Source organism: Leptodactylus fuscus, chromosome 9 (assembly GCF_031893055.1).
Source record: "Leptodactylus fuscus isolate aLepFus1 chromosome 9, aLepFus1.hap2, whole genome shotgun sequence".
Lineage (NCBI taxonomy): Eukaryota > Metazoa > Chordata > Amphibia > Anura > Leptodactylidae > Leptodactylus > Leptodactylus fuscus.
The window spans coordinates 24,076,753-24,095,695 of NC_134273.1; the positions used below are offsets into that span (position 1 = coordinate 24,076,753).

General features: G+C 44.2%; 1 protein-coding gene across 2 annotated transcripts in view; it reads left to right on the plus strand.

The window, feature by feature from the left end:
- Nucleotides 1-18,943, plus strand: part of RALGPS2 (Ral GEF with PH domain and SH3 binding motif 2) — a 111,993-nt gene that overhangs the window by 41,800 nt on the left and 51,250 nt on the right. For both annotated transcript variants that reach the window (XM_075287454.1, XM_075287455.1), the window contains exons 6-8: nucleotides 3,749-3,838; nucleotides 5,172-5,264; nucleotides 10,593-10,719. In XM_075287454.1, the coding sequence (XP_075143555.1) occupies nucleotides 3,749-3,838; nucleotides 5,172-5,264; nucleotides 10,593-10,719 (310 nt within the window). The remainder of the gene's footprint in view (nucleotides 1-3,748; nucleotides 3,839-5,171; nucleotides 5,265-10,592; nucleotides 10,720-18,943) is intronic.

Below are 18,943 nucleotides of genomic sequence, written 5' to 3' on the forward strand. Positions count from 1 at the left end.
GCCTGCGACTAAGGGTTGGTTCACATTTGCTTTTGAATTCAGTCTGTGGAGAGTCCGCATGGGGACCCCTGAACGGAATACCGAACACATTTGCAAGCGATGTGCAGTGAAAGCACATGGGTCATGGGTCCCCATAGACTATAATGGGGTCCATGTGCTTGCTGCGAGATCTCAGCAGGAAACATGCAGACAGGAAAGTACTAAAGTACTTCACAATCTACTTTCCTGTCCGCATGACTTGTGCGGAGATCTGGCGGCAAGCACACGGACCCCATTATAGTCTATGGAGATCCGTGTGCTTTCACTGCACACTGCTTGCAAATGCGTTCGGTAGTCCGTTCAGGCGTCCCCATGTGGACTCTCCGTGGACGAAATTCGAAAGCAAATGTGAACCAACCCTTAGTGGCAGGCTTTCTAGGGCCTCATTCACAAGACACTATTCATCAGCCATCTGCTAGCCCTTGTATTAATGACTAGCACATGGCCCCATAGACCATAGTGGATCTAGCCACACGACCGTTCTTTAAACAGTCAATGTGAAAGATCCCAGAAAAATTAGAACCTGCTATAGCTTGGGCTGAGTTTACGGATGGCTCAATAGATTCATGTCTGAGGGATCTGTGAAATCAGATTACCCTTTGGAGATGCACTTTTGTTTTTTCACAACATAGTGCAGGACTCCATTGTGTGAATGTTGCCTTAGGCAGTGCAACTTCTCCAGTCTATGTGCGAGACGGAGGATGGAGTGTAAGACTATGGATTTCTTTAGGCAGATTTGTATTAAAGGAACGGAGCTGCTTTTGGTTGCTGACAATATCCCACCTTCCTGACACATAATAGAATTTATATTAAACAAGTGAAGTCGACGACAAACTTTTATTTCTGTGGGGAACGATCAATAAAACCAAATAGCCCGGTGAGCTGCTTGGAGGATTTATTTTTTTTTTTTTTTTTTTTTTTTTAGCAGCCAGACTTCATTTCTTGCACTCAGGAAATTACCGTTCCTGTTTCCAAGACGTTTTTCTTTCTAGAAATAACATTCATTATTTAACTTCAGCTTTCCTTACGCTTTATGCGGTAACTAGAAGATTGGGATATCCACTCTATAGACGTTTCATAAAAAAAAAAAAAAAGGGCAATTGGAAATATTTTCGCTGAAAAACTCCAGATCGCTCCATTCCCGACTGTGACGTTAGGAACATAAAATAAAAAGCGTTGGCGTATAAGAGGACCTGTGTCGGAGAGGAATGCTGCCCATTATTATTCTATAGGGTCTTCAGCCGCTTTATTGATTTTGGGTTAATGTAATGAAATGCTTTTAGCCATCAAAGTTGAAAAATTGAGGGAAAAAAAAAAAAATGAAAATCGTTAAAGAAATATCCCGTGTGATAGCCAATTTTTGCAGTCATTTTCCTTTTCTAAGCACAGCAAACCAATTAAATAAAAAATAATAAAACTTAGCACTTTAAAAATGTATGTTTTCATACATGCATATACATTCATACAGGCATATACATTCATACAGGCATATACGTTCATACACGCATATACATTCATACAGGCATATACGTTCATACACGCATATACATTCATATACATTCATTAGGTACACCTGTCCAACTGCTCGTTAACACTGAATTTCTAATCAGCCAATCACATGACGGCAACTCAGTGCATTTAGGCATGTAGACATGGTCAAGACAATCTCCTGCAGTTCAAACCGAGCATCAGTATGGGGAAGAAAGGTGATTTGAGTGCCTTTGAACGTGGCATGGTTGTTGGTGCCAGAAGGGCTGGTCTGAGTATTTCAGAAACTGCTGATCATCTGGGATTTTCACGCACAACCATCTCTAGGGTTTACAGAGAATGGTCCGAAAAAGAAAAAACATCCAGTGAGCGGCAGTTCTGTGGGCGGAAATGCGTTGTTGATGCCAGAGGTCAGAGGAGAATGGCCAGACTGGTTCGAGCTGATAGAAAGGCAACAGTGACTCAAATAGCCACCCGTTACAACCAAGGTAGCCAGAAGAGCATCTCTGAACGCCGCACAGTACGTCGAACTTTGAGGCAGATGGGCTACAGCAGCAGAAGACCACACCGGGTGCCACTCCTTTCAGCTAAGAACAGGAAACTGAGGCTACAATTTGCACAAGCTCATCGAAATTGGACAATTGAAGATTGGAAAAACGTTGCCTGGTCTGATGAGTCTCAATTTCTGCTGCGACATTCGGATGGTAGGGTCAGAATGTGGCGTCAACACCATGAAAGCATGGATCCATCCTGCCTTGTATCAACAGTTCAGGCTGGTGGTGGTGGTGTCATGGTGTGGGGAATATTTTCTTGGCACTCTTTGGGCCCCTTGGTACCAATTGAGCATCGTTGCAACGCCAAAGCCTACCTGAGTATTGTTGCTGACCATGTCCATCCCTTTATGACCACAATGTACCCAACATCTGATGGCTACTTTCAGCAGGATAATGCGCCATGTCATAAAGCTGGAATCATCTCAGACTGGTTTCTTGAACATGACAATGAGTTCACTACACTCCAATGGCCTCCACAGTCACCAGATCTCAATCCAATAGAGCATCTTTGGGATGTGGTGGAACGGGAGATTCGCATCATGGATGTGCAGCCGACAAATCTGCGGCAACTGTGTGATGCCATCATGTCAATATGGACGAAAATCTCTGAGGAATGCTTCCAGCACCTTGTTGAATCTATGCCACGAAGAATTGAGGCAGTTCTGAAGGCAAAAGGGGGTCCAACCCGTTACTAGCATGGTGTACCTAATAAAGTGGCCGGTGAGTGTACATTCATACATGCCTATACATTCATACATGCCTATACATTCATACATGTATATACATACATACACAGCCCTGTACACTATATACTATGTCTGGCGTTGTAGCACCTACTAACCTCTGATCCTGGGGGGTGCCGTGTATCAGATCCCCACCAATCTGATGATGATCTCCTATCCGAAAGAAAGCTGATCGATATCCGAAGTCTTTTTTTTTTTTTTTTCTACTCATATAAACAGGAGGTTCTTAGCAGACACTTGGATCAAATTGTGTTTAAACAACACTTTCTTCATATGGGTCCCCACACTAAGGATTGGTTCACATCTGCGTTTGGGGAGTCCGCATGTGAATGGAATACCAAACACAATTGCAAGCGCTGTGCTGCAAAAGCACACAGATCCCCATAGACTATAATGGGGTCCGTGTGCTTGCCACCAGATCTCTGCGTAGAACATGCGTACAGGAAAGTAGTTCACAATCTACTTTCCTGTCCGCAATATTCGTATGGGCAGCGCACGGCAAGCACACGGACCCCATTATAGTCTATGGGGTCTGTGTGCTGTCACTGCACAGCAAATGCGTTTGGTGTTCCGTCCCCAAACGGATTACCAAATGCAGATGTGAACGAAGGGTAAGCATTATAATCTTGTGTATAGCAGCCAGGGACCTATATACCGTTCTGCCAGTCCCAGCACTTAGATACTTGTATCCTTAGCTCTGAATGGGGCTGACACCTTATTTTGACACCCAGCTGTAATTTTGTGCACGGATTTTCAGCCTTTAGTCCGCTCTGTACCCATCTGTTTCCTCCCTAGAGGAGTTGGGCGGCGTTCAGAAATAGTGCGTTGAAAGGGCTCATTGAACACCAACGTATTAACCTCACAGCCCATTACACTTGTTCTACGCTCTTGAATCCATATTTATACATTTTCTTCTCTTTGCAGGTGAGCTTTTGGGTTGTGAGAGAGATCCTTCACGCACAAACACTAAAGATTCGTGCAGAGGTCTTGAGCCATTATATAAAAACGGCCAAGGTGAGAGATGTCAGCAGTGTTTTCTTTTCGCCGTCTCGGTGTTTAGTAGAAGATATGGGCACCGCATACTTAGCATACTGACACCCATGGATAAATATTTATTCCTAACACTTCATTTGGCAGCGCTCTCGGACTCCATTAAACGCTTCCAGGCACCCTGTGAGTCCATGAGCGCTCTCGCTGTAGTTATGGAGGCATGTGCAAAGAGGCTTTATAGTGCAAATCCCCGCAGAGCCTCAACCCAAGATTTAGACATTGATGTATGTGATAGCAGGATTTTCTTTCAACACTTAAAAGCTTTGGAATCAGAGGGAAAAAAAAATCGGTCTTAGGCCGGGTTTACATGCGCATGTAAAATATCATCCAAGTTGCATCTGCAACAAACAGATAGTTTTTCATGTCTATGTGTGCAGAAGAACCAGACTGGGAGGCCGCCTCAAATGGTCTCCTTATCCATCCCCTAATTTATCCGCTTCTTATTTATTCTGCATCATATTCTGCAGCGCTTTACACCTAGTCAGTCACTGTCCCATATAGAGATCACAATCTATAAATCTGTCTTGGGATTGGGAGAGGAAATCAGAGTACCCCGAGGAATCCCATCCAAACACAAAGAGAACATACAAAACACCTTGGCTAGATTTGATCCCAGGGCTCTGGCGCTACAAGTATACAGCGCTAACCACTGAGATATATGGTCTAATACATCTCAGTATCTGAACCATAAGTCCATGTGGAAAACCATTCCTGTGCATTGCAGCATTCACTACTATGCAGAACCAAAAAACATCAGTCCTGGAAATTACATCTTGCTCTAAGACTGTGTTTGATGGAAGGCTGTGAGGTATCCCACTGTATAGGCGTAAATATCATAGGCTGTCGTTTTTGTTTTGTTTTTTAATTTAGCTTTTTTTTTTGTGGCGCACATCTTTTCATTTATGGGTATACCATTGTATGGAGTAACATACTCTGCTACGCAGATTCATACCATAACAAGGTTTGCGTATGTATACTGGCCTGGGCGAACAGATTATCCGTACAGTCTTTTACAGGGAACCTTCGTGCAATGTTTTTTGCACCATTAGGAATGTATAAGGTTTGCAGGTGTAATGTTATGCAGACAATTCCCATTGAATCGAAATCCTTACATCAGTTGTGCAAAATTTTCAGCAAATAAATGCATAAGGAGCATTCGCAGTGCAGTCTTATGCTTCAGTTTTCCCAGATAAAGCTGATACAATTGCAAAGGATCGGACAAAAAAATACCATCAGAACATGGTTGAACAACAAAAAAATGTACATTTTATAATCTGTATAATTCCTGTGTCTACAGAAGCTGTATGAGCTGAACAACCTGCATGCATTAATGGCTGTGGTGTCTGGCTTACAAAGTGCTCCGATCTTCCGACTCACCAAGACGTGGGCAGTAAGTAATATGATTGACTTCGTTGGCTTGTATTTAAGCATTTGTTCTCAGTGGATGTCTGCAGATTTTTTTATTTTTTTTTTTGGTTGGGTGCCATGTTGCATGCAGCCGCCTCCTAATGTAAAAGGGAAAGGGTCCTCTCATAAGGGACCTCTGTTGGCACACAGTCACCTGCCAGGGCATGTAACCAGGCATTGTAAGAAGATATAATCTTAAAGAAACAATCATCACAACATGACATTGGAAATGTTAAAGGGGCCGTGCGCTTTATAGAGAAATGCCATACACTAGCACGCAATGGCATAAAGGTATGCTACGTTGCTTTAGAGCTGACCTAAGCTTGCATGGAGAATCCAACGTTGCCAATGGGCACTGATGTACATAAGCCACCCCATCCATAAGCATTCGGTGCAGTCACAAGTACAGGTTTTACTGGAACGGTATGGACACCCCGTAATTGCACTTGTGAGGACACAGTGGCCACTTTGGGGCTGGGTACCCATAGACATTGGGAGTATTGCACAGATGACGATTCCATAATAAAATATTAAAATCCAATATTCCTTATAGAAAAAAGTCATTTGTATTCTTAATACATTAACTAATGGTCTTCAGTTGCTGACTCCCCTGCTCTTGCAGATCTACCACCCCTGGCATTGCCGATCACCTCCGCCTATAGGCCATATTGGAGTTGTAGTTTTGCACTAGTGATTGGAGACTGCTATTATAATCTGATGTAATATTATAGTGTGCTGACCCGCGGCCTGGTGAAGATAGTCTTCCTCTCCGCCTTTGCAGTGCGTGGTAATTCTTCTATAATTGAGTTTGAGGACTGGTGCGCTGACTGTCAGGTTTCGGCCGCTCCTGGGATGCGAGAAGAGTTCATGGATGGTGTTAATCTGTTACAGACTCGCTCTGCATTCCTCTAGCGTCCATGAGAAGCATTGCCGGGTGCAGAGGTCAAGGGATATAGTGACAGCCATACTGTAGAGATGACATGAGGGTAAAGGGGCCGCTCTCTAAAGGCTGCGACCTCCTGAATTGTGGCGAATAGATATATGAGCGATGGCGCTGGTGGACGGTGCAATGGAGAGTGATTCAATTACCGGAGAGCGAAAGAGAGATCAATAGCCAGGGGATGGGAATGTGGGATTTGGAGAAATGACAGAAGTGTGAAATAAGAAGAATCTGTAATAGAGAGCAGCTGTATACGATGTGACCTCATAGACTGCACAGTTCATCCAGGTATGAAGAGTAGTTATTGCTGTATACAAAGGCCATTGTAGGATAGATGGAGACATTACAGCTGGGAAATGATCACCGTCACTATAAAAATAAGATGTGACTTCTCTTTAGAGCCAATATGGTGGTATGGGATCCCAGCAGGCTCATAATTTAGAGCGGTCAGGACTCCTGTGTTCCTCCATGAGGCCCCTTATTACCAAAATATTCTATCCTATAAGCATTGTGACTATCTCTACAATACCACATCTGATGAGCGTACCTCAATATTGTGTACACAGTCTCTGTGTATGTATCCATATGGAATCATAGTCATATAGTGACAGTTAACCTTAGACATCTATAGGTGCCGTACAATGATCATGCACAACGTGACGCTCACTTGGACGATACAGGATCCCTGCCTGTCACTTTAACCTGTCTTATCACCCTACTTCTACCAAGGCGATATTCACACAGCTTATTTTTGTTGTCAGCTCGACTTTGAATTCCTTGTCAAAAAACTGTGTGACGTGTTTCGTATTGCGAAAATTACTGAGTGAGGATGAGGAGCTTAAAGGAATCCTATCATTAAAATGCAAATTTTTTGTGACTAACACATAGGAATATCCTTACGAAAGGCTATTCTTCTCCTACCTTTAGATGTCTTCTTCGTGCCGTCGTTCGGTAGAAATCCCAGTTTTCTTCGGGATGCAAATGAGTTCTCTCGCAGCACTGGGGGCGGTCCCCAGCGCTCAAACAGCAGTTCTACAGTAAGCGGAGTAGAGTGGCCACAAGAAAATGGCCTCTTACACCAGGCGGGCATGCGCAGTCGGCTCTGCCCGAGGCCCGACAGCAAAGTCGACTTGCGCATGCATAGTGGTTTCACTCCAGCGCCGGAAGAAGACGCGTGAAGAGGCCATTCCAGAAGAAGATAGAAGCGTCGCTGGAGAGTTGTCTCGCAGCATTGGGGACACCCCCAATGCTGTTTGAGCACTGGGGCCCGCCCCCAGTGCAGCGAGAGAACTCATTTGCATACCAAAGAAAACTGGGATTTCTACTGAACGACGGTGCGGAGAAGACATCTAAAGATAGGAGGAGAATAGCCTTTCTTAAGGCTATTCCTACGTGTTAGTCACAAAAAAATTGCATTTTAATGATAGGATCCCTTTAATAAGTGGAGAAAGAAACTTCTGGAAAAAAATATTACAAAGCTTCTTGTTTACTATTATTACTATTCATTGATATGAGTGATTTTATAATCAGAGATATTGTACCAATTGTTACCAAAATTCAGACAAAATAACCTAAAGGCAATAAAGTGTCACAAAATTGAATGTACAGGATTAGAAAAACATGAATTTCTTTCATAAACAGTGCCATACCGGGTTGTGTGTAGTGTTTGCAACTCAGTCCCATTTACTACTTGAAACTGCAATACCAAATTCAACCTGTCGACAGGAGCGGCGCTGTTTTTGCCAATCTTGCACAACTCTTTTTATCTGGTTTGCTCATAACTTGGTATATTAGATCCGTCATGTCATGGTTTTATTTTTCCAGCGGTTTAGGACTTGGCTATTTCCTGATTTATAGATGTAAAATTGTTCAGGCATTATTAATCCCAGAAGTAAAAAAAAAAATCTGCCGTCATCCTGTTGTGATGAATAGTCATTGCTACTGGATATGCGTCTAATCTGTTATTGTCCTGTGTGGGAACATCTGTAATCTCAGTCAGTTTTTTTTGTCTTTGGCCGAGTCTATTCTTTGCAGCAGTCCAAGTCACTACAAGGCTCGCTCTTTATGACCAGCACTCCAGGAAAATTTTGGGTCAGGGCCCCAGGGCTGGTAAACCCCAAGTGTTTTTATAGTGTGGTCTGGTTTTCAATAAAAGCGGGATTTTCATGTGGTTGTTTCCAGGTTTGGAGTTTCCGAGTATCTCACTTTTGTTAAGCCCTGAGTATATTATAAATTTTTATTTTATTTTATTTTTTCAATTTTAACCATTCTCATCCAACTGGCCCCCGTCCGACCGTTCCCAAGAGAAGTCGGTAGCCGAGCCGGTCTCAGCGAAAGCCTATAATTGGGTGTTTTCCCTAATGCTTCGACCAGCTGTTGCCTATGTGTAGCTTCTTTTCAGGCCCGATGTGATTGGCATTCACCGCAAGGAAACAAGACGTGACTATAAACAGCTTCTGTTTTTGTTACCTTGTAATATCATGGCCTGGACGCCCCCAAGTACTGGCGTCGCTGTGCGCCCTCATGAATTGTCACTGTATGGATAGCCAATTACCCCTTGTTATTCTTGAGATGTAATGAATATAGTATGTGTATTGGCCCCGCACACGTGGACAGGCAGGACGCAGTTACTTGGCGCTTGGGGAATAATTCCTATTTACTTATCGGAGTGTGTCGGTAAGACTTTACAGTGAGTTTAGACCATGGCTGGGTACAGGGATGAGGGGGTGATGCTTAAAGGGATTTTCCAGGCCAGAAATATTGATGACCTTGATGTCAGTAGGAGACGGATATTGGTAATGTGCTCGGTGGACCCATGGTTAGGACATCCTCTCCAGAGACAGCCATTGAGCGTCTCTTATCGAGACTCTCCAGAGACAGCCATTGAGCGTCTCTTATCAAGACTCCTCTCAAGCTATTCACTGCGATGTTCCAGCCCATCTATACCAATTATTCCTACAGGTTTCATCACATTGTCTGCTTAAAATCACCAGACAAGAGAATATTGCATGGTTGGCGCATTCCCTTTAACGACCGAACCTATCATAGTTAATGTTGGTCTCTGTACACGTCCACGATTTTAGCGTATTTCGGTCCATTGTTCTGGTTCTCCGTTGGATCAGAACAACAGGCACCCGATGCAGGTGTGAACTTATCAATGGATGTTTTAGAGGTTGTAGCTTCACTGGTGATATGAAACTTATCTGGCAAAGGGTAAGAGACTATTGTTCTCTTTTCTCCAATGCTACTGGAGGACAAACCTTAAGGTTTTAAAAAGGAACTTTCATCACCGCCAACAAGTCCAGCGTTTGGCACCATTTAATAGGTGCCACTTCATTTATCCTGGAACAATTTGATTTTTTTTTTCTAGCCCCCACCATTCCCGGGCAATCAATGCTATTAGTTTTGTCACTTCTTACCCCAAGTGGGGATTCATATCCATGTTTTTGTAGCAATACCATATGAATTTCAATTGCTGCCTTGTTAATCTCATAGTTGTTAGTTAGTTGTTAATTAGTTGTTAGTTAGTTGTCTGTTAGTTGTCTGTTAGTTGTCTGTTAGTTGTCTGTTAGTTGTCTGTTAGTTGTCTGTTAGTTGTCTGTTAGTTGTTAGTACGGTAGTTAGTTGTTAGTTAGTTGTTTGTTAGTTGTTAGTACCCTGTTTCCCCGAAAATAAGACAGTGTCTTATATTAAATTCTCTTCCGAAATATATGACCTGTCTTATTTTCGGGGGATGTCTTATGCAGCGGCTGGAGCAGGGGACAATCGGCAGTCATGCCGGCGCTTCCTTAGCGGAGCCCCGGCATGACTGCTGGTTGTAGGTGGTCCAGGAGGTGAAGGGGGGTGTCTTATTTTCAGGGAAACAAGGTGGTTAGTTGTTAGTTAGTTGTTAGTTAGTTGTTAGTTAGTTGTTAGTTAGTTGTTAGTTAGTTGTTAGTTAGTTGTTAGTTGAGACACATGGGACAGTGGGGGAGAGCTGCTGCTGCAGCCAGTTGCCTTACAGTCAGCATAGGTTTGTAGGAATTAAATGTAAATGTACTTGCATACTATTGTATTCTTTTCTGAAATGTTTATGGCCCTCCGCTACTAAAATATAATCCCTTCTACAATAAAATTTGCCCCCGGCTTGTTGGATTCTGTTCACAGTGGTGTTACATAGCCTTACCTGTATTAAATCTTCTACTTTTGATCAAACCCTCTTTGATTTTCCAGATACAATGTTATATCAGTCAGTACAAATTCTCGAGCACATTCTTATTACAATCTCTGTAATTTAGTGATTTTCTCCAGGCACAGAGGAGAATTCACATCTGTCTCTTCTGGTCCGTCTGTTGTAATTTTTGCCTAATAATAATAATGTTTGCCTTTCAGCTACTGAGTCGGAAAGACAAGACAACCTTTGAGAAGCTGGAGTACGTAGTCAGTAAAGAAGATAATTACAAGCGGCTCAGAGACTACATCAATAGCTTGAAGATGACTCCTTGTATCCCCTACCTGGGTAAGCCGCTAATAATCTCACCCGTCTTGTGGAAGTAATGATTGTCACCTAAGTGTGTTGCGTAAGCTGAAAGTGGCAAAGGAGATTATCGACGACGTAAAGTCTAATCAAACAAACAGGCTTATGGGGAAATGATACATGGCGGGCAATGCACGCGGCGGTCTATCCGTTATTCATTGTGACCTGTACTTACAGGCATTTGCAGCACATATTCGCTCATAGCCGTCAGAGCTTTTGTCACTATATCCTCCTCCAGCCATGTATGTAGCAATGTAGATGTTTTATACCAGATTATAAACTTTTATTGAGTTTTATCATCAGGTATTTGCATGCTCCGCAGAAATTTTTTTAGTAGTTAACACGCCGCCACCTGGTGGTCAGTTAATAGCATCATAAAAAAAATCTTGAAATGTCTCTAGGGCGAATTCACTGCTTCTATAATGCGACTTGGTACAGTGAGTGTGTGTTTAGTACCAAAGTAGAATCAGATGGAAGCACAAGGAAAGAAAGTGACAACGTTTTTTTTTCTTTCTTTATGGGATTTTGTTTAAATTTTGGCAAAAATGTACGCCGTTTTACTGAATAGAGGTGTACGTCTTGCAATGTCCTTAAGGAGACTAGTGTGGGATAGGTGAAATTTTCCTTCCATGGTATTATCAGTTGTCTCCCATGGCTAAACTGATCTTTTCTATGACCAGTAGTATGCTTTGCTTTTCCAAAAATCTACCACTTTTCCCCCTTTGTGGTGTCAGGCCCCTTGTCCTATTCTGCCAAGGTCAGAAGTAAAACGTCTCGGGTCACCGCAGCAGCCAATCAGTAGCCTCGGTGGTCACATGTTGGGTAACAGTGACGTGACTGGTGACCAGTGATCACGCGAACGGTGTCACTTCTGGCCCATCCAATATGGGAATGGACAGGGGAGCCAGCACTGGAACTGAGGACCCGGGGTAGGTGAGCATTACTGGGTATTCCAGTTTGCCAGTAGGATTGAGCCGATCTTGAGATTTCAGGATCAATTTTAAAATCCGATTTCTCAATCACCGATCTTTTCCGATCCCGATCGCTCAACCCTACTCAATGCTTCTCTATGGGAAAAGTCACTTTTAGGGTTGAGCCGATCTTGAGATTTCAAAATTCGATTTCCGATGATTTTCCAGCCGATCATGAGTTTTGCTTGATCACTGATTGGAATCCGATCTTTCCCTATTTGCCATTGAAAACCCCTTTGATACCCTTTGATGTCTTGAGCTTAGACATGTCCTCTACTATTCCTCCTCCCAGTCCTGTAACAGGATGTAGGACAACTGGCTGGAGCAGGAGCCTCCCTACTTTGCCTTGCTTCAATAGGGTAATAAAATTAAGACCAACCCCCTTGATTAAGCCCCACCTTCTCAATTAAGTCTCTAGTCAAAGACGGAACAGATAGCAAGAGATAACCCCTGTATTCTCTGCTGGATTTCTACAGGACTGTTTGCCAGCCAGCACCATTTTCTCTCACACCCACACGAGAGGGCGGCCATGTTTCTTCTTTATTTTTATCATTCGTTTTTACGTTTAGCGTTCCTTTTAAAACCTCTTTCCAGATTCCTATAAAACCCCTTTATGTAGCTCAGTGTGTGCAATAAAACGACTTTTGTTGAACATCCCATGTGCTGCCATTGTTGGCATGCCGTTATGCCCGTGGCTGCCAATTATAGTGAGGTCTAAAATGGTACAAAAAGACCCCTTGTTACCTTATTGCTATAAATTAGGTTGGAAGTTCTGTTTTGTACGATACGTCCAGATGGCCAAATACGTAATAAGGGTTTTCATATTGACGGTGGGGTGGGAAGGGGTTGTATGGCGACCCTATAAGTGACCACTACAGTTAGGTGCTTGGAGTTGGAGACCACACATAGTATTTGGGTTTATGTACAATGTTGTCCTGTGTATTTTTAGCTCCGCAGGTATTCCCAGTAAGGCATTACTCCTCCGTACAAAATTCCTGGCACGTTCCTCTGCCACAAGATGGATTTCACCTATGTCCCGCCAGAATCATTTGTGTTTCCCCGTGTGGACTCCCCTGGCTCCGGCATCACATATCATTTTTCTTGTAAAGGGGTGTCGGAGGAGAGGTCTGTTTCCTGGCGGTCGCTCTGCAGTCACTTTCCCTTTTTCGTATACTCGGTTATTGTGTGAATCTCCGTAGATCAAAGCTCCAGCAGAATCACTAGATGTTGTAAAGTTCGGCCATTCTCGGAGGCTTTACGCCCGTAATATCCTCGCCCTGTTTTATTCCTGCAGTACGGTTCCCCTTTTTTGTAATTTTTACTAGCCACAATAAGCGCTCCAGCTTAGGCTGTCGACTGCCGTATTGGCGTAGACGCAGCACGAGAGCTTTGGATAGCGTTCTGGTTCCAGGAGCTGCTTGGTTTTGGCTGTTTTGTTGATTTTCCTTTTTTTTTTTTTTTTTATTCCACTGACCAGCGCCTGACATCTTATCCTCTCGAAAACCTTTAAGCACATGGGTTAATTTGAATGGTCGCTGGTCCTCGTCCAGGCATTGTGTAAGACGCAAATTAATTACTGCGGATCATACGGAGCCAGTGATGAATGGGAAATATCTGCGGCTGGAAGGCCGTCCCTCGTGACATGGAAGTTTAGCTGCTATTTGGAAAGGAAATCTTCCCTGTCTGTGTTGTAAATTATAGTAAACCTCTGATCCAAACTTTTTTTTTGGCTGATTTTAACCAGTGCCTTGTGTTCCTGCCATCTCTGTGCCCTGCGATGTAGTGTAGTGGAAAGGACCTTATGGGGTGATATACATCATCGTCCTATATGCAGCATAGGGAGACCCCCAGTTTGGGTTGTGGGGGGTTGTCTTCTGGAATTTTCCTTACGTGAATGATTTGTGTGCTCAGCCTGAGAACAATTATAAGAAAAGAAGAGCTCCTTCCACGAATGTAGGGGCATCTGTTCATGCTTTCAGACAAGAAGGGGAAAGTTTGAGCAACGCTCCAGTTGACATCATCATCTTCAGCCATACACAGGTCCGTCCCCAAGGTCCATCTCAATCCATGAAGTGTTTTCATTGTCCTGGATCATTACGACATGCGTATCCGTGCAGCTGTGGATGTCAGTAGTAGCCCCCAACCTTTCTGAGAAGCTTTTCCTTTTTGAAGAAGTCAAGGTTGGGTTTATGGATGCCATATGCTCAGTCGTAGATTTAGCTACTTTGTGTGTTAGACATGGTTTCCCCGAAGTTTGTGTGTGGCCGTGAGTGAAGGAATTGTTTGCAAAATCTTCAAATAGACGACGTGATATTTCGTCGTGACTGGAGAGAATAGGTGGAATCCATTTAGCTTCCGATTTTGCGGGATGACCTCGAGGGTAAGTCAGCTTAGTAGTAAGAATAGATGGTCATATAAGAATTGCCATATGCATTAGATATCTGTTGGTCCCGACCCCACCAATCCCATACATGTGTGTACTAAATGTACATTGGACATCCTGCTCAGCCCTTCCATCCCTTGACATTCACAGAGTGCAAAGGCCCCCCTTACACATTAGGTAGGTGGGTTGGCTGCTATACATCTAATGATATGGGTGAGCGTGAGCAGCCAAGGGGCGATCTCCTGAAATACATGCAATAAACTGTCTTGCCCTATCACATAATGTTATCAGACATGAACATATATCTGTACACACCAGAATAACCCTACAGCTTAACTTTTTGGAAAATCAAGGATGTGCTCATTGTAATGCACTAGAGCACTTCATAGGGCATCATCCCAGCAATTAAACTGCTCTATGACAGGCTGCCTATGGATAGTACTGCATTCTCAATGTGACAGGTTCCCTTTCAATAACATCAGGATCCCTTTGTTTACTGGGCTTGGACAAGATGCCTCCTCCAGTATTACATGTTCTACATTATAATGATAGTAGGTACATTGCCAAAGTCCAGCCTAAATCTGAAGGTCTAATTGTGGAAAGAGACCTGTGAACCCATAACCTTCCAAGCCACCGTATCGAGACCAACCTCATCTACACAGTCCAGTCATATTAATGTGACCACCGCCTACTTTTGACGTCAACGTTAAATAACCAATCGCAGAAGGCACATGTCATCAGCCATCTGGGTGCACTCATCATTTTGGAAGGCACGATAGATCAGCACCAATATGCATTTACCCTTGCGGACCATGTTCATCCCTACATGCGAATTGTTTTTCCTCAGGATGATGGCATCTACCAGCAGGACAATGCGACGTGTCATAAAGCTCACAGTGTACGTGCGTGGTTCGAGGAGCACCAGGATGAGTTTACCATACTCCCTCGGCCAGCAAATTCCCCGGACTTGAACCTAATCGAGAATCTGTGGGACCACTTCGATCGGGTTGTTTGAGCCACGGATGCTCAACTGCGTAACCTAGCACAGCTGGACACGGCACTGGAGTCGGCATGGCTCAACATCCCAGTGAACATCATCATAACATTCCCTCTCTTCCTGCATGTCTCGCAGCGGTCCGCTCTGCCAAAGGGGGTTATTCTGGATTTTGGAAGGTGGTTACATTAATGTGACTGGACTGTGTATATCACTGCTTTGTTGGTGCCCGGTGTCTTTTACATTGTAAACCCTTTTAGTAATAAGCATTGGAAATTTCCTATGCCTCCCAATTCTCCCCCTGCCTATGGCTGCGTTCATGTGCCGTGCTTCCCCGCATATTATAAGCACATGGCTACAGACTGTTTTATCTCTAAGCTTTTAAAGGCTTTGCATGGACTAAGTAGAGCCTTTGGGCTGGCTAACCACAGTGCTTAAAAGTCCAAAAATCCTACCTTGCACCACTAATTCATTCATTGCACGAAATGTACTTGAAATTGTGGCAAGCTGTACCTTCTGGATTGTGCTGTAATGTGCGTGCTTTGTCAGTATTACATGTGCCTGCTCTGCATAGCGATGATGTAAAGCAGAATGGTGAACTCGGGTCCCGCACTCTCCAGAGCTTAGCCCATTCCTTGGTGCTTGAGTCACACACTCTCGTGCTGCGTACAGATGGCAGCTGTTTCAGCGGATACACGGTACATCTTCCTTGTTGTGGGTGATTTGTAACTTCCGAAATTTGCTTCCCGGAATGAGAACAATGTATATTTCAGCTGCAGAGCGAAGATCAGACACACACCATCCGTACCAAGCCTTATTCTATTGCTTTTATACTCTAGTCTGGTATAGTTGTAGCCCGGCGAGTCATATTGTATGGAATAACTTTATATCATTGCATATGATGAACCGGCATTAGATCATGGGTGCAACAGAAGGGAAAACTGCTAGCAAAGGAGATTACTGAGCTTTGTCATGGCTAGGAGCAACAGGGATGGGGGCTTGGAACATTTGTTAAATGCTTCACAAGCCAGATTTTGCAATGGAGTCCACCTTACAAAATCCACCTCTGAAATCTTACTGCTGTTGTCGGATTTCTTACTCCCATGAGCCCTGATGAAATGAATAGGAGGTGGAAATGTTGCACCCTAAACTCCTTTTCTATCTTCAATATGCCCAGAATGGTGCTTGCCTTTGGCCTATCACACAGTTGCACATTTGTCGTGGCTACTTTTCTGCTCTCGCCTATTGCCCAGTGAGTACTCTCCCTTCACACCCCCCTTATATAGCGAGCGGGGCTATTCTGCATCTTAAGGACCCCTGCACAGTGGATGAAATACCCAGACAATGTGCTGCATAAGTCACAGTAATACCAACATGTAGATTGGCTACAAATTGGCCCCTGAACTTGAAGCACAGTGGAAATCCACTAAATAAATTGACATTTTGCAGACCTTACAGTCTACAATGTGCATCAGTACATTCCTGCAGCCCGTACTTTGCCGCTATTATGTACGTTGCACCTCGAGAAGATAATTTTAACCTAGTTTTAAGAACTTGGGAGAAGACTAGCTTTCTTATTCTCCTAGAAGCATCATACAGGTAACTGCTTAGAGTAGGTTTTGGCTGTCACTACTACACTACTCATTTGCACACTGACTTTTATGTGCTCAGTTGCTATAGGACACAGTATATATAAACATCTATAGGATGAAGCGCTGCTCAGTTTTATGTGCATATCATTACATTATGTTTTTATTAGCTGGAGGTCCCTGTTTCAGCCAGTTGGCACCATCGCCTTCCTCGACTGTTAATATGGGAAATCTGCTGACATCAGGAGGTTAATATGGAAAAAAGCGGTGCCGAATGTGCCTGGTTAGAAAGATTTACCTCTGTTTTAAATCTGCTGGTTACTTGTTCAGGGTAAATTCACATGTGACAGATTAGTTGCAGAAATTACTGCAACTGAAAATCTATAGTATGAGGGTCTTTACCCGTGGACTTTTGCACATCATATTCACCTGAATGAGACAGTAACAGAAAATTCTGTAAGAAATCTGCTGCATGAGAGTATAACCTTAGGCTTCCTGACACCTCCTGTTATATTCCAAATAAATTAAAGGGGCTGTCGAGGGATTTTTACTTTTTATGGCCTGTCCTTGGAATAGGGATAAAAATCTGATCAGTGGATGACCAACATGTATCCCATACAGAGTCCAGCTGATCAGAGGAGCCTCTGGCCTGTGTACTATATGTGTATAGTGGATGAGTGCCAGTACTGCAGTTCAGTTTTCATTGATGTAAATGGGAGTTAAAGGTGGCCAGCCATTGTGCAAGGGAAATGCAGTACTGGTGGTCAGCCATTATGTAAGGGAGGTGCAGTACTGGTGGCCAGCCATTATGCAAGGGAGGTGCAGTACTGATAACCAGCCATTATGCAAGGGAGGTGCCGTACTGGTGACCAGCCATTAGGCAAGGGATGTGCAGTACTGATGGCCTGCCGTTATGTTAGGAAGGTGCAGTACTGGTGGCCGGCCATTATGTAAGGGAGGTGCAGTACTGGTGGCCAGCCATCAGGTAAGGGAGGTGCAGTACTGGTGGTCAGCCATTAGGCAAGGGAGGTGCTGTATTGGTGGCCAGCCATTATGTAAGGGAGGTGCAATACTGATAACCAGCCATCAGGTAAGGGAGGTGCAGTACTGATAACCAGCCATTATGCAAGGGAGGTGCTGTACTGGTGGCCAGCCATTATGTAAGGGAAGTGCCATAGTGGTCGCCAGCCATTATGCAAGGGAGGTGCAGTACTGGTGGCCAGCCATTATGTAAGGGAGGTGCAGTACTGATAACCAGCCATTATGTAAGGGAGGTGCCGTACTGGTGGCCAGCCATTATGTAAGGGAGGTGCCATACTGGTCGCAGCCATTATGTAAGGACAGGTGCATTGTTTGGTACTGGCATCAGAAGTGTCCCCATACAGCTGGCCTAGTGCAGAATAGGCCCATAAATGAAATGGCCAAGAGTTCTTAAAATGTGCAGTGACCAGCTGTGTGGTATTATAACGCACATGTACAATATGAGCCTGAAGCTGGGGGTGGTACCTCAACTGTGGAAAACATCTTGCGTGGTACCAGTCCCAAAGAAACCCAACCCGATGGGCTACAATGACTACCGACCTGTAGCACTGACATCCCACCTGATGAAGGTCCTAGAGAGACTGGTCCTGACACACCTACGCCCCCTAGTGAGCTCCGCTCTGGACCCCCTCCAGTTTGCCTACCGGCCAGGCATTGGGGTAGATGATGCCATCATCCACCTTCTTCACAGAGCTCTCTCTCACCTGGAGAAACCCGGGAACACTGTGAGAATAATGTTCTTTGATTTCTCCAGTGCGTTCAACACCATTCAGCCAGGGCTACTGAGGGAGAAGCTGAACCTTGGTGGTGTGGACCATCACCTGTCCAACTGGATCCTAGACTACCTGACAAACCGCCCTCAGTATGTGAGAGCCCAGGACTGTGTGTCTGACACTGTGATCTGTAGTACGGGGGCACCTCAAGGTACAGTTCTTGCCCCATTCCTCTTCACACTGTACACTGCTGACTTCAGGCACAACTCATCCAGCTGTTCCTTACAGAAGTCCTCCGATGACTCTGCTATAGTCGGCCTTATCACTGATGGCGATGATAGGGAATACAGAGACTTAAACCGGGATTTTGTTGAATGGTGCCAGCAGAACCACCTCAGGATTAATGCTGGGAAGACCAAGGAGATGGTGATGGACTTTAGTAAACGGAGAGGTGCTCCGACCCCGGTGGAGATCCAAGGAACATGTATTGAGATAGTCAGGACCTATAAGTATCT